The sequence below is a fragment of the Amblyomma mixtum genome, chromosome 1, assembly GCF_055824585.1.
Source record: "Amblyomma mixtum isolate Tamu chromosome 1, ASM5582458v1, whole genome shotgun sequence".
In the NCBI taxonomy this organism is placed as follows: domain Eukaryota; kingdom Metazoa; phylum Arthropoda; class Arachnida; order Ixodida; family Ixodidae; genus Amblyomma; species Amblyomma mixtum.
In genome coordinates this window covers 12,158,712-12,174,384 of record NC_143012.1, presented here as the reverse complement: position 1 = coordinate 12,174,384, position 15,673 = coordinate 12,158,712, and the positions used below count along the sequence as shown (strand labels likewise).

The following is a 15,673-nucleotide window of genomic DNA, read 5'->3' as shown; positions in this document are numbered from 1 at the left end:
GTTGATGTAAGTCACCAGTTTGAGTGAGCTACGGCGGTCACGCCTGCAACACTTTGTGACAGAGTCTCTTACTGTCACCTCTATTCTATAGCTTGCCAACGCATGCTGTTCTAGAACAGTTATCGGCACAGCAGTATTTGACTTGCTTCAACCTTATTGAAGAAGTCCTGCACCTCGAAATGTGACGGAATCTGCTGCAACTTTCTCTAGGCTTTCTTCTTGTCCCTGAAAAACCATAGAACCTAGGTGCACAATTAAGGCATGCTTGATTGAGTACCGCACATGGCATTACATTGGTCATGGCTTGTTTATGTGTCATTGGTATGGAACAGTTTGGTAAAATGCACTTTAGACGTTTTGAATAGACACCATAAACATGGCTGAAGTCTATGGTGAAGGTCTAGGTTCTGAAACGTTTGGGAGACTCATTACGTTACGCAATAGGAGGTATTCACATGACGTCATCCGCAAGGGGCGCTAGCGGCCGGCGCGGCATTCGCCATGTTGGTGGTTGCGCGCGCGGCCACCGCAGCCAGCCGCAGCGTCAAATAGCCGGTGATGTATGAAATGTGAGAGTATTTCGCGTAATTACTGTCCGGCCCGTAACACCGCGTTACTCAGAGGGTGTTCCGTGAATTGCGCGAAGCACAAAAGAGCGGCCACGCTCAAAAGGTTCCACTTTGTGGAAAGGTCGGCCCGTGAGATGTACAGGATGGCTGCCGCGCGTTGAATTCACCGGTATCGAGGCCCACCTTGTGCACAGCTTAAGTTTGCTAGCAGGCCAAGGAATTAAAGGATATAAACCTATGAGAGGGTGCGATTACTTGACAAGCGGGTGAGTCCAAGAGCCGTGCTGAGGGTGCTGACGTCTGCGGTGCCGACAGCCGAAGTGCCGTTTTTGAAGAGGCGAGTAATTCAAAGGGTCTGTTCACTTATCTGTAGTTTAGCTTGTCATCTCTATCTGCTGAAAGTGACGTGTTACTACTGAATCTAGCGGAATGGCTGCACACTGCGTTGCTGCGAAAGCGGTAGACGTCTTGTGCATACGAAGAAGCGCTATGTAGCTACAATCAAAACTGCAAAACATTCTCGCTGTGTCTGCCGTTCGTGCTGCGATCGCATGGAAGTATTTGTTTCACCGTTCTGTAATGTAAATAAGGCAGCTATGATGCTTTGCCTTTCTGCTGAAAGACCGTCTGAGAAACGTCAGCAGCTCGCGGACTACAGGCGCTTGAATTATCAATTTCTGCGGCGGCAGTTTTGGAATTTCGGTAATTAATCGTGCTGTTTATCCACGATGTGCCCTGCATGACTAGCTGACAGTTATCAACTGATATCAAAAGCTGCAAGTCGTGTACATTCTTGCGTGCAGCGCAGCCAGCCAGTTTTGCTGCCGAGTTGAGGCAGCTCGGTTATATCGCGGCGCAGAAGAATTCTGCTGCAAACTTCATGCATAATATGCGCTCCACAAAGATAAGTGGTCGCTGACGTATTCAACAACGTACAAATATGTTACGGATCACTAACAGTTCAGGCCGGGTACCACACGGCGCACCGTGACACTGTGCGAGCTGGCCTGAAACGACTGCAAACATGGCGCGCTTGCCGCGACGACACTCGCGCCGTCTGGTAGCGCGGCCTCAGTGAATACCTCCTATAAATGAGGTGGACAGGTGGCCTCTGTTGGTATGGGGTATGTGCCACGGCAGGGGCCATAGGTTTCTGCACTCTCAGCGTACCATACCTGTTTCCTTGGCAAGCTACGAGCAAAGCTGAGCTGACATTCTTTTACTGTTTTAGTGACGCAAGTCACGCCAAGGGCAGGCACGCATAGTACTGGTCACCCAGCATTAACACTTTCAAAAAGGAATGTTTTTGTCTGGAAATACCAGCAAAACATTCAATTGCTATGTATCTTGGCTATGAAAGCAGATCCTGAGCCATGGAGTACCTGTGTAGGAATGTAAAATGTAAATAGACATTTAAGGATTGGTCAGAAGCCAATCAGTCAGGGGCCTCTAGTCCGGGGCCCCTGTGGCTTCCGTAGCCGCTCGGGTCCTAGCCACGAGAGCAAGTTGGCTCTCTAAGGTTGGGAAAAGCTTGCGAACCAGCTTCATGTCGCTCTGTTAATCAGCTATACAGTAAACATAATGAGACCTTAGCCTTGCTGGAGACCTTTAGTTGTAAGCCTCCATGGCAGGGTTTTGTTAATTCCTTTCCTTTTTTGCTTACCCCCATGGTGTTTTGTGCTACCCCCTTTGGGTAAAGACTGTTCTTTTTTTTGCCCTGTTCACTAACCTCGCAGGCCATAAACAACATGGAGTCTGAGAAAGGCATGGCTCCGGACGATCCCCGCTACCCGCAGATGCTGGGCATGGGTGGCAGCCGGGGGGGCAAGCCGCCTGGGGGCAGTGCGGGAGGCAGTGGTAGTGGGTCGGGGGCTCCCAGCCCTATCATGGGCCCACCCCCTGTTCCCCCACAGGGGGCGGGGCCTATGGGGGGACCACCTCCTCATGAGGGACCGCCCCCGCCACATCATGGTTACGGACCTCCTCCACCACAGGGACCTCCGCCACAGCACATGGGTCCAGGCAAGGCTCTTCCCTAGTTAATTGCTTTTTGCTGCTCACACTTGTCATTTAAAATGTTAATATGACGTCGGCAACCTGCAGAAGCGAGCAAACTCTCATCCTTTTTTTCTTAAAGGCAGTGATGAGAAAGGCAACAACTTGATTGGATTGCCGTAAAGGCAGAAAAATGGGCCAGCCACAAAAAAGACACATCATCGGAGTGGCGGAAATGTGAATGAGGCTTGTTAATTTAGTTTGGTAACCAAAATATGTAACCTTTACCCGTAAGGCTGTATGAAAAAACCTATTAGCTGTTTAAATACCTACAATACCTAGGACTGAAGCCTTTCATCTTGACCAGTCAAGGCTTTGGGGGGCAGCATTGGGACGTCAGTGTTTAGTGCTTTGTTGTTGGTACCAGCCTCTTGTGTCCTTGCACCCAGGGCCAGGTCAACATGGTTACAGCATGGGCCCCCAGCAGACGGGCAGCTATGGAGGGGGTGCTGGGCCCTACCAGCAACAGCCATACCCTCCGCAGCAGGGGGTGGGAACAGCGTCTGGCACAGCCCCTCCTCATCAGCCGGGCCCACACCCGCATCACCCACCTGTGGGGTCGGAGCCTCCTGACCCTGCTTCACAAGGTAGGCAACAAAAGTGTTAGTGACCACAGTGATGCCACTAGTGCTTGGTATGTGGCTGTTGAACATCTCGACGGTAATAGGCTTTGCCATATAGCAGCAACATAGCTGCAAGAGTTCAGTGGGGTCAGAATGTCAGTTCTCAGCTGAACAGGCAGTTGAATGTCCGTCACAGCTGTAACAAAAAGCAAAGGGTTCATGCAAAACTATTAGAAGTTACTGTCAAGTAAGAATAAAGCAAATCTAACATTTGTTACAAAATGTAAAACAGACATAAGTGGGAAAAAAGAAAGAGGCAACAGCACAAGAAGATGTGGAAGTTTGCAGTGTATTCTGTCTGGATAGTTGTTAATTGTGTTTTGTGCTAAAGGAATGATGAGATCAAGTTCGTCTAGATTTTGTTATTGGTAAAAATGATTCTGTGCCTTTCTCTGTCCTACGTTGATGTGTGTCCGGCAGCAAAAGAATAATTTATTGCAGGGAAAATAGATTTAGAAATGCAACCTTTTTTTTTTTTTTTCACCACTCAATTCAAACTTGTGACGTCAAGACCAAAAAGGACTCTGAATGGCGGTGTTGCCTAGTATTAAGAGATTCGTACATGGAAAACTGTCTTGACGTCACTGCAATTCGCTTGCAAAGACAGCCAGTGGCGACGACACCTGCATTTCATTTTTTTTTTTTTTTCACCTTTTTTTCTGGCCCATTTTGCGGTCCGTTTGCAGTGAAAGCTGCCTCTCTATTATTTTAACGCAGTGATCTATTAATACAGTCCAACTTCAACTTGTCTTTGGTCTTCCTTTAAGCGGTTGCATTTTCTCTAATAATATAGTAAGTGATGGCATATTTCCAATACAAAAGTGATGAGAAATGAAAGGTTTTTTTCTCCCGAGATTAGTCTCTAATTGTCGAGAGGAAGATTCAAGCTGCTGGCATCTCTCATCTTGTTTACCACCAGGCTACAGCAGCGGCGGAGGGCCTGGCAGCAGCGGACCGCCTTCCAACGGGTCTGCGGCGAACACACCTCCAGCTGCTGACGGAGGTGGCGGCGGTGGCACGGGGGGCAGCGGCTCGAAACCGTCGCCGCTGTCTCCGCCACAGCTGACGCAACTTCGGGCCCAGATCATGGCGTACAAGCTGCTTGCCCGCAACCAACCCGTGCCAGATCACATCGGCCTGGCGGCACAAGGCACCGCGCCGTCACAAAGCACGCCTCAAGGTTCTCCGCAGCCGGGCCCACCATACATGCACAGGCCACCTGGTGAGAGGGGGCTTGGGTTCTCCGCTATAGGCAGTAGCGCATGTCAAGTTGTGCAGCGAAATTTCAGTGACATATTGCATGGCTATAAACTTAAAGGGAGCAGCTAGGTAATTAGTATTCAAGCCCGAATTGCTGCTCAGGTTTGACATGCAGTTTTTGCTGGCTGATTTCGTTGCTGTAGACTAGCCTAACATTCCGCGTCAGCCAGCTCTTGTGGAATTGTGACTAGATAATGCAAACTTGCTCATTGGCTGGCGGCATGACCTGCAATAGCAGAAAACTGCCTGCCGATTTCCCCCCTTCTTTTTTTTTTCTTTTAGATTTGAGGAACCAGATTTTGAGATAAGTGGCAACAAACGCACAATACCTATTGCAGTTAGGAATGCAAACTCTTGATAGAAATTTGTCAGTTTGACAGGTGAACTGTTGAGAGAGGAAAGGGAAAACGCTTGTGATGTGACGGGTGCCATTTTAGTGTACAGCCCCTAGCTGCAGCCATGCAGGCTGGAGGAGGTGGCAATAAACTGATTATACATATGACGGCCTTTGACCGTGCTCCTTATGCACTGAAATGGCAGCCACTGCGGCTTGAGTGTTTGCTCCCTATATACACAGTCAGACTTAACAGAGGTGCGCAGCTATCCAAATTTTGAATTCGAAATAAATAATAACCGATTAAATTATTGTCCGACCTTCGAATGTTCGGCAACCAGATCAGTGAATTTGCTTTAAACCATCAATTCACGTAGACAGTTGCTCGCATCTGATTGCACTGCATTGTGTGCTGCAGGAGCCCCATCACCTTCCATGCGGCCGTCCCCCCAGCCAGCTCCACCCATGGGGGCGGGGCCTCCGCAGCAGTACGGCACCAGCAGTGGCCAGGGCGGAGGAGGAGGTGGGGCGGCCATGGGCCCCCAGTACGGCCCAGTGGCAGCACCAGCCTCTGGGGGTGCAGTGCCGGGAGTGCCGCCTCCACCCCACGGCCAGCCCCACCCCATGATGGGATCCCAGGGGGGCGGAGCCCCTACTCCACCCCCTCAGGGGGCCGGTGCCCCTCCTGGAGGCGGGGTACCCCCACAGCAGGGTCCACGGCCCGGGTGCCAGGCACCGCCGCAGAGTGCGCGCGGAAGCCCCGGAACGGGGCCACCATCCTCCATGCCGGCCATGATGCAGGTGAGAGTTGCGGCAGTGGAAGATCGCCTCCTGTTTGATAACGTTGTGACGTGTCGAGGCACCTGGCCGACGTGTTTTTTTCATCGCCGTTCTTTTGATGGTCAAGCAGCTCAGTTGCTTATGTGCCACTACACACCACACAACTTGCATGACTAGTCACGTAGTTGACTTGCAGAACTGCAGCATAGACCAACACTGAACTATGATTTACGCAAGTTTCAGTGGCACTGCTGTCGCCGGCTGGCACGACTGGGGGTGAAAAGTAGGGTTAGCACCTGTAGGAACACGGTGTTATCATCTGCGGCACCATCTGCTGTGGGTGGAGGGGGGGGAGTAGGTACTTGTCAGGAGTTTGTAAAGTGTGACTACGCCATTGGTGCCCAATCACGAGGGTAATAGCCACTCCTACCCCCTGCAGCCGTCTCAGGGAGACCTCCTCCACCCGAGTTAGGGTGTTAGGTTAGGTGGAAGGGTGTGGTACATAGGGGAACATGGGCATATGTACACTGCCTGTACTTCTGTGCTTTCCTGCAACTGCACCATCAGTCTAGTATTGAGTTCTGCATCCTGAATTGCTCGGTATGGCAACAGACGTGTTTGGATTGTTGAAACTAGTTTCAAAAGCACCAACCTTTTTTTTTTTTTAACTGAGGTAAAAACCAAAAATTCCTTAAAAGAGGAAGGGGTGTGCTACATGCACTGGAGGTCACTCCTCTGTACCTAGATTCTTGTCCTGTCTCCTGTGCAGAGACAAAAGGACCTCTGTATAAAAAAACACACAAGGGTAAAAGAACCTCATTTTGCTGCTTTAGTGAAATGGGGTTTGCTTTTTCAAGCCCTTGAGAGTTTTGTCTTGCGCTTAACTTGCTTCGTTTGGCCCTAAGTGCTTGAGGAAGGGATCTGGTCTTATCTGTCCTGTCAGACGTGAGGATAGGCGTGAGATAAGCCAAGCCCTTGTCAGGCTGCTCAGCTCCTTATCACTGTCCTCTGGTGGGGTGCCAGCCACGACACACGGAGGGACGCACGAGTACATTGCATGCTGTTCATTTGCCTGCTGCAAGCGTGCTTCCGTGCTGTTCTTGTCGCACAGCAAGCACTGTGTTGTTTGTGTGGTTTTGACATGCTTACTTAGCAGAGATGTTTGTGTGCAGCCAAGGTCACTGCTTTCGTTCACTGATAACGGGGGAAAGAAACATTTGCCTGTTTGAATTCGCAGCTGAACAGAAAAGGAACTGACCCGTTTTTGTTTTCAACTTTGGCCATTTCGCTCGTGAAGTGAGTGCTGGTGCTTTACTCCACTTCAAGGCTCTCATTCAAGGTTCAAGGCTTTTCGGGGTTCTTATTCTGAGTATTGGAACATGTGCAGTGCTAACTACTTAGAAGTTGTTTTTTCCCGGCGAGACCTTTATTTCCTTCTCTTTATTAATAGCTTGCAGTGCCGAATAGAATTGCAGATCTGCCGACTTCATTGTGATGACCGCATTAGGCATTACTATGCCCGAATTGACACTGCTAGGCTGTTAAGCCCTGTTTGTTGGCCTATTGCTCACTTAGTGGTTCTCTGTACTGCCACTTGGGGCTTGCTACTGCCCAAACGTTATTTAAATCTTAGTTGTGTAACCCCTTATATACTTGCGCTTAGAAAAATTTTGCGCAGTGGTTTGAATTTTTGGGGTTTACAAATTATCATGCCACCTGTGGGCAGCAAAACAAACTTGCTGGGATTGCATAAAAGTTGAAGGACACCACTTGTAACCGACGGCAGAGATCAAAGGTGGCACCTCTATCTGCTAGCCCCTAGGATGCCTTGATGGCAGAGCTGCCATTCGCGGTCATGACACCTATTGCTTGGGAGGTGTAATTTTGGGGCTCGTTGATAGACTGCAGATTGGCCTGTGGTGCGGATACAGGGTTTTTTAATTTCTACCTGAAATGCGTTTTGGATATGTCGTAGCTGTGTTGTACAACACCTTGGCCCACAGAGCCAAAATATTGTCCACATGTTGAACTCGAGTGGTGTTGAACTCTGCCCCATATTCCCAAGTCAGGCGGCATTAATGGTGCTTGGTTGGTGCAGATGCAGCAGCAGAAGCAGAACCGCATCACACCCGTGGCCAAGCCGCAGGGTATCGACCCCATCGAAATCCTGAAGGAGAAGGAGAACCGGCTGACAAGCCGCATCGCTCACCGCATCGAGGAGCTCTCCAAGCTTCCCGCCAACCTGCCCGAGGACTTGCGCATCAAGGCCATGATCGAACTCCGTGCCCTGCGCCTGCTCAACTTCCAGCGGCAGGTAGTGACACTGTCTGCTCTGTGGTTGCCTTACTTTTGTGCAGCTTTGTTTTGTTTTATACTTTAGGCATTTATGAGTCGAATAGTGCGAAGTCTACATGTGAAAGCTAAACTTTTCTTCGCCCTTTTCTTTTCCATGAACACATTTTATGTATTTGAACCATGAAAGCCCCCCAAGCATTATGTATTGCAGAGCACATAGCTAGCACAACTAGATACAGTAAGATAATATGTGGCCAGAGCCAAAAGACTGCAGAAATGCTGAAGTGCCTAGAATTTTACATTAAAGGGTATTGATGGACGGCGGTGACAAAAGCTATGGTAGTGTGCATGAATTAAGCAGAACAAATTGAATGGGAAAAGGCAGGGGGAAAACTTTGCAGTTGCAGTAAAACTTTGTGGGAAATTAAGAAGCAGAATGCCGGCATACCTAGATTTACGCGAAATGTTTGTTGGTGCATTACAGCTTGATTTGGATTTGGTGCAGTGAGTTTGGTGGCTGTCTTTAAAAGTGTCACGGAAGTTTTGTGGCTCGAATTATTCAGGAGTTGCCGGGCTCTCGTCTTGTTGGAGTAGTAAACTTGCTCCTGTGCCTCGCAGCTGCGGGCGGAGGTGGTGCAGTGCATGCGCCGGGACACCACCCTGGAGACCTCCCTCAACCCCAAGCTGTACAAGCGGACCAAGCGGCAGAGCCTGCGCGAGGCCCGCCTCACCGAGAAGCTGGAGAAGCAGCAGAAACTGGAGCAGGAGCGCAAGCGACGCCAGAAGCACCAGGCAAGGGGGAAGAAAGAGAGGGAGGCTCACCTCTCGTTTTCACCTCTTCTTTATTTTTCCCAGAGGGCTCGATGCACATTTTGTGCTGTTCCACCTTTTGTTCGCGCCTTTGTGTGTTGTTGGGTTCCACCTTTTGTCAAGAGCGCACCGTCTTTACCAGAAGTAAACGGGCAACAGTGCTTGTTTCTCAGTCCTGCAGTGTATTTTTTATGGCACTCTTTAGCTCTAAATCTGTACAAGGTAAGAAGGGCCCTTCTCCTCACCTTTCGAGCCCTCTTGGTCTTTAGAGGGGCCGAGAACATCACCATACAGCTGAGAAGGAAGTCCCGGAGACCATTTATGATGCATCTTTTGTGCCCTTTCTCTCTCTCTCTCTCCTTTTGTTAATTTCTTCCTTGGACCCAGAGTAAGTAAGATGCTGACAAACAAGGTGCCATAGCATTTTTCCAACCCCTTTTTCCCTTTTTATTCGAAGTCCACGGGCCGTCTTCCTCTCAGTAAATGTACACATTGGTTCGTTAATTTTTCCCCAGGTCCGAAAGTGCATTCTGTGCTGTTTTGTCCTCGTCTTCCTCAGTTAACCTTGGCCCGTGTGTGTCATGGCCGCTGTTACAGGAGTACCTGGCGGCGGTGCTGCAGCACGGCAAGGACTTCCGCGAGTTCCACCGGGGCGTGCAGGCCAAGGTGGCCAAGGTGAACAAGGCGGTGGCCACGTACCACGCCAACACCGAGCGGGAGCAGAAGAAGGAGCAGGAGCGGGTGGAGAAGGAGCGCATGCGGCGCCTGATGGCCGAGGACGAGGAGGGCTACCGCAAGCTCATCGACCAGAAGAAGGACCGCCGGCTGGCCTTCCTGCTCTCCCAGACGGACGAGTACATCCACAACCTCACCGAGATGGTGCGCCAGCACAAGGCCGAGCAGCGCCGCAAGCTGCGCGAGAAGAAGAAGAAGAAGAAAAAGAAGCAGCCCCAGGGACAGGGCCAGGCCCAGGGACAGTCGTCGCAGGATGGCAGCGGCGCTGGCGCCGCGGGCGGAGAGGGCGGTGCGGCGACGTCCTCCGACGGTGCGGTTGATGCGGTGAGTAGTGCCCTGCGTACCTTTCGGGCATGGACTTAGCCGGAGTGAAAAGGCACGCTAGCTTTGGCAGCATTGCCTGCTATGTATGAAACGGAGTATTGGTTACGCGAGGCATGAAAAAATGAAATGGCAATACAACTACTGATTCATCGCTTTTTGTCAATCCAGCTATTGAAGCAGGCTGTTTTAAGTGTTGTGTAGGGAATTAATACTTCATATCAGCATTTGTATTGTGGGCATTGCAGAAGCACACCTGCTTGACCCTCACACTAACCGCTGCTTCTTTGTTTTTCGTCCCCTCTTGCTGTTCAGATGGTGGATGAGAGTTCGCAGCACAGTGATCTCAGGGTCAACGTCATCGAAACAGCCACTGGCAAGGTCATCGAGGGGAAGGACGCCCCACTGGCCAGCCAGCTTGACACATGGCTGGAAATGCATCCAGGGTACGGGACGAGCGTTCATCCTTGTGTTTCACTCAAGCACTGCATAATCTGCATAGGCTGACGCAGTGGATACGGGTGGAGTAGAATGGGCAAGAAAAAGAACTGAAAAGAAAATTGCCTGGCCCGCACTGACAGACGCAATATCTGCAGTAGGATAAAGAAGTGGCAGTTGGCAACAGTGTCCAGCAGGCATGGTTCAGCTTATTGCCGTTGATCACCCATTTCATAGGGATAGCCATAAAATCTTCATCTTCATTGGGTGCTATTATCCAACCATAGCAGTAAACAAAGTCAGGATTTTAATGGTTCCCTCTATTGAACAAGACTGAGACATCAAAATTCTTGTGCTTTTAATGTCACCTTGTGATTAGGCTCCTGTCTCATTTCTTGCTGATGGTACATTGGCTGATTCATCGAAGGAAAAGTGATATCTTGGAAAAGAAAGAGGTTATCATACGCTCAGCGATAAACACGATTCCGTTTATACATTTCCTATTTTAAACCGAAAAGCCCCCCGGTTAGTCCAACCCGTGGTTATAAGCCAAGCTTGCTGTTTAGTGAGCAAGAAATAGAAAGCATGGATATAGGCAGTGTAACCATTCCGACTTCAGTGTGTGACTGGCAGACACTATCCGTGCAGAAAAAAACTTTTTATTTATTTATTTTTACTTTTCCAGGTTTGAGGTGGCACCAAGAGAAGCCAGCGACGATGAGGAGGAGGGCGAAACTGATGACTCAACAGAGGTATGCCCGTGTGTTTTAGTGGTGAAACTTCTGTCTAATGAGCCACGAGAAATTTAGAATCGTCTTTGCTGTATGATTCGTGTTATTTGAGCATTTGTAACTTAGTTCCTGAAAGAAAATTATGCCCGAATTCTGGCTAAACATGCTAGGTTACTTTTTGTATGTACTCAGTTGCTGCCACTTTTTTCTGTAGGAGAGGGTGGGTGCATTTCTATCATTACACTTGATGTTGATATAAATAAAGGTATTTGTGTATGTGTCAGATGATACCTTAACCTTTTGATAAGGTGGACTAGGTTTATTTTTTAGTCGAAAATAAAGAAAGCTTGTGGGACTGTATTTGTAAGCGCCAGATCAGTAGGTGCACTTTATTATCAAGAAAAATATATGCCAGCTTTTGTACGGCATCTTTTGTGCATGATACCTGCGAAAAGCTTTTTAAAGGTCTCCTGCATAAAACTTGCTGACATGATTGTTTAGCGATGAAGTTAGCTACAGCAAATTCTAATCTGATGCACAGGCGCCTAGCTAATGCTGCTGCCTTGCTCTGTGTTTGTCTTTCAAACAGTCGGAAGAAGAAGGTGAAGAAAATTCTCAGCAGCAACCAGCGCCTGTTACTTCGGTAGCGAAGATCGAGACCTCGGCTGACGACCACGTGAAGAGTGTGATTCAGTGAGTTCTCTCCTGTTTGCAAGACGATTCGATGTGAACTGGACAGATGGTGTCTTTGTATCCATTACTTGAGAGGTAGTTTGGCCTTCCTGCTTGGGTTTCCTTACAGTAGGGGTTTTCTATCTTTTAGCCTTGGGGAACTCCAGCAAACTTTTAAAATGTGCTTAGGAACAACACATCTTGTCTTCTGTTTACTTCGTGCCCGACATCCATGCATGATAAAGGACCATGCAGATGCACAGTGCCTCCGAAAATTCCCAAATTCAGTTAACAATAACTGGCTATAGAGTGAAACGGCCTGCTTAAGCAGTTATGGAATGATTAGTCTGCAAATAAGGTGGGTAAAAGAAAATGAGGGAGGTGTTGAGGCGTGCACGGATTTAGGTACTGCTCGAGGAACCGAAAGAAACACTCCAAGCCATGGGCTCCGCAGAACTCAGTTTGAGAACGCCTGGGTTCTCAAACTGCCTCACAATCGCAGGCAGTACTGTTTTCGTTGTCCTTTAATTTCAAACTGTCTGCAGCAGGTTACCAATTTAATCACATCTAGTTCTCCTTCAGCATCCTTGTTCACCTGTGCCGGATGAGATTAAGTTTGTGGGGATACGGTGGCCGCAGCTGGCAAAGGACATGGGAGAGGCCTTTGCCCTGCAGTGGGCTCGGTCAGGCTGATGATGATGATATTGTTGGTGACGGGATGAGCTGTTGTGTGGCTTTGACAGGGCGGCAGTAGCCGAGGACGACGAATACAAGGCCGGCGGCTACCAGAATTACTACAACATAGCGCATGCCATCCGGGAGGAGGTGCGTGAGCAGGCGTCGCTCATGGTGAACGGCCAGCTCAAGGAGTACCAGGTCAAGGGGCTCGAGTGGCTGGTCTCCCTCTACAACAACAACCTCAACGGCATCCTGGCCGACGAGATGGGTCTGGGCAAGACCATCCAGGTACGCTGACAAGCAGCTCCTGTACCCGACGAGTCCTTAAAGGAACACCGAGGATAGATTTAAGTTGTCCTGTATTGACAGGTTATGACAGAAGGCTCGGACTTTAAAAGTTATCTCTCTCTCTCTCTCAGTATGTTGCATTGCCAGTGCGCGTTGCAGCCACATGACGCTTGTGCAGCCCAATACAAGGGAAGCATTGAGGTTATGTCATGCCTGACCCCACTTGATGCTGATCAGTCGTTGTGGCTAGGCGTTATGTCGACGTCAACACCGCAGAAGCGGGAATATAAAGATCTTCCGCTGTAAAATGAAACACAGGCATCGCCACCACCAGCTGTTTTCGCATGCATGCTGCAGTGGCTTAAAGTCATTTTTGTGCATGGATCCTTGAGGCTACGGTACGCTGATCACGGAGTCCTTTCTGGTCTTGATGTCATGAGTTTGGACCATATTGTGGTAAAAAATTGTTTTGTTGCCGAATAAATGTCAACACAGCCGGAAAGAGCAGTAGGATCTATTTTTACTCAGTACAAAAATTGGATGTAGCTATCCACAGTGTCCATTTAAACTATGGCAAAAAAGCTTGATGTCATAGACCTTTTTTATGCGTGCACCTTGGTTGCAGACTATTGCAGTCATCACGTACCTGATGGAGAAGAAGCGCATCAACGGGCCCTACCTGATCATCGTGCCACTGTCAACACTGTCCAACTGGATGCTGGAGTTTGACCGGTGGGCGCCCTCGGTGGTCAAGGTGGCGTACAAGGGGTCGCCCAACCTGCGGCGGCAGCTGTCTCAGCAGCTGCGCAGCAGCAAGTTCAACGTGCTCATCACCACCTACGAGTACGTCATCAAGGACAAAGCGGTGCTGGCCAAGATCCGCTGGAAGTACATGATCATCGACGAGGGCCACCGCATGAAGAACCACCACTGCAAGCTGACGCAGATCCTCAACACCCACTACAGCGCCCCTCACCGACTGCTGCTCACAGGCACCCCGCTGCAGGTGAAGCACTTCTCCTGTGGCACTGCGTGCTGTTCATGCTTTTTGTTGGGGGTGCTGAATAGGAACTATTGTTGCAGTCATTTGTTTGTGGAGTGACAGATGCTCCACTGTCTTCTTTTGTGCAGATGAGGATGGCAGGAAATCAATGCACAGAATTGAGCCTTGGAGCATGTCCCTAGGCTCAAGGCTTTCCATACACATAGCTTTGAAAGCGTCATGCGTGCATAGTAGCCATAGTCATGCTTAGTAATTGCTGAACTGGCCTCTTGAGTCCATGTAAGAGTGTGGACCTATCTTAAGAACCTCTGAGGCCTCTGGTGTGCCAAAGCAAGCATGCATCATACTTGACATGCTTGCTTTGAATTAAGCTGTGTGGGGTCCTTTCGAGTTGAATGGTTTCCTTGTTCTGTTTACATTTGAGTTGACCATGAGAGCTTTTTGTGATTGAGGGGAACTGGGTCTTTGTTCTTGTTACAGAACAAGCTGCCCGAACTGTGGGCCCTGCTGAACTTCCTGCTGCCGAGCATCTTCAAGAGTTGCAACACGTTTGAACAGTGGTTCAACGCTCCCTTTGCTACGACCGGTGAAAAGGTTAGCCCGCTCATCACGTTTTGTTGTTTTGTTGCATCGGTGCTTGCAAGGTTCGCTCGTTCACGGACAGGAGAACTGACGCTTCCCCTTCCTCAGGTGGAGCTGAACGAAGAGGAAACAATCCTGATCATCCGTCGCCTCCACAAGGTCCTCCGACCTTTCCTGCTGAGGCGACTCAAGAAGGAGGTCGAGTCCCAACTCCCCGAGAAGGTGAAAGGCTTGACACTTGTTTGTTTCACACTGCCTGTTGGGGTCATTCAAGCAGGGTGCGTCATTGCAGCACATTCCACCAATGCATTACCGTATTTACTCGCATAATAGGCGCACTTTTTTTCCAGAATATCCGGCTCAAAGTTCGGGGTGCGCCTATTACGCGGGGTAAAATTTCCGGAAATTTTTCGACTCGCAAAATTGAACATACCGCATAAACGCACTCGTGTACGGGCCGCACCCCCGTTTTCCCGAAGAAAATATTTAAAAAAAAAACGTGTAAGGGCCGCACCGAAACTTTCCACGACCCACGCGGGAATAGCCTTTGAAATGCATGCGTCGAGGCCTCCGCGATCAGTTCCGGCCGCGCGCTACGGGCGCTTGATCGCGGAGGCCACACACGCGCAAAGGAGCTTCCAGACGCCGCCCACGAAGGGCGCCCAAGGCCAAGCTTATCATCATCATCAATGTTTTCTTCCGCCGCCAGCTTCACTATCTAATCGCCATCAGCATCACCAGCTCCAGGTTTTTTTTTTGTTGTTGTTGCTATCAAGTGCCGGGATCTGCGGTAGCACGTAGTTCATCGTGGTTTGTGGCTTTGCCGCCGAGCGTTGCTGTTTTAGCTCGACGGGCAAGCACGGGCAAGCATTAATAGCTACACGGCTGGGAGTTTGCTATCGAACACGGCAAGCGTGCGGCAGGTCGGAAACTCGACGTGGCCGAGAAGTGCGGCAGTTGCGTCTGTGGTGTGTCTAAATTTTCGTACGTGACTCCAGGCGCCGAGGTTTTCGCGGGCCTAAGTCGGGAACGTTTCGGGCTGGAGATGAAACTTTCCAAACAGACGTTTAAAGTGAGCATCCCTGAAAACTGAGTGCGGCTGTTCTACACGATGTCGTTGTACGTGCTGTGGGTCCGCAGCAGCTGCGACGGCAGCAGCACTAGTGTGGACCAGTAGTCAGTTCAGCAAAAACTTTATTAAAATAATGATTGGGGGTGGGGGGCGGCGAGGCGTCGGCTTGCAATCGTGTAAATACAGTATTGATCACAGTGCCAAGTTCGGGGTGCGCCTATTATGCGCGGAAATCAAAAAATCGGATTTTTCGCGACCAAACTAGGGGTGCGCCTATTATGCGAGTGCGCCTATTATGCGAGTAAATACGGTATTTAAGACAAGTCTACTGCTTGAACTCCTGCCTGAATGAACACATTCCCTGCTGAAACCATTTTGCAAGTTCATTGTAGCAGATACTTGGTGTTTCGAATGCTCCCTCTTTGTT

General features: G+C 49.6%; 1 protein-coding gene across 1 annotated transcript in view; it reads left to right on the top strand.

Moving 5' to 3' along the window:
• brm (ATP-dependent helicase brm) overlaps window positions 1-15,673 on the top strand; it is a 32,359-nt gene that overhangs the window by 1,270 nt on the left and 15,416 nt on the right. The window contains exons 3-16 of the mRNA XM_089542860.1: window positions 2,306-2,591; window positions 3,014-3,211; window positions 4,167-4,469; window positions 5,260-5,642; window positions 7,720-7,935; window positions 8,535-8,708; window positions 9,324-9,785; window positions 10,098-10,228; window positions 10,906-10,972; window positions 11,541-11,644; window positions 12,367-12,589; window positions 13,215-13,595; window positions 14,073-14,186; window positions 14,283-14,396. Of these exons, the coding sequence (XP_089398986.1) occupies window positions 2,306-2,591; window positions 3,014-3,211; window positions 4,167-4,469; window positions 5,260-5,642; window positions 7,720-7,935; window positions 8,535-8,708; window positions 9,324-9,785; window positions 10,098-10,228; window positions 10,906-10,972; window positions 11,541-11,644; window positions 12,367-12,589; window positions 13,215-13,595; window positions 14,073-14,186; window positions 14,283-14,396 (3,156 nt within the window). The remainder of the gene's footprint in view (window positions 1-2,305; window positions 2,592-3,013; window positions 3,212-4,166; window positions 4,470-5,259; window positions 5,643-7,719; window positions 7,936-8,534; window positions 8,709-9,323; window positions 9,786-10,097; window positions 10,229-10,905; window positions 10,973-11,540; window positions 11,645-12,366; window positions 12,590-13,214; window positions 13,596-14,072; window positions 14,187-14,282; window positions 14,397-15,673) is intronic.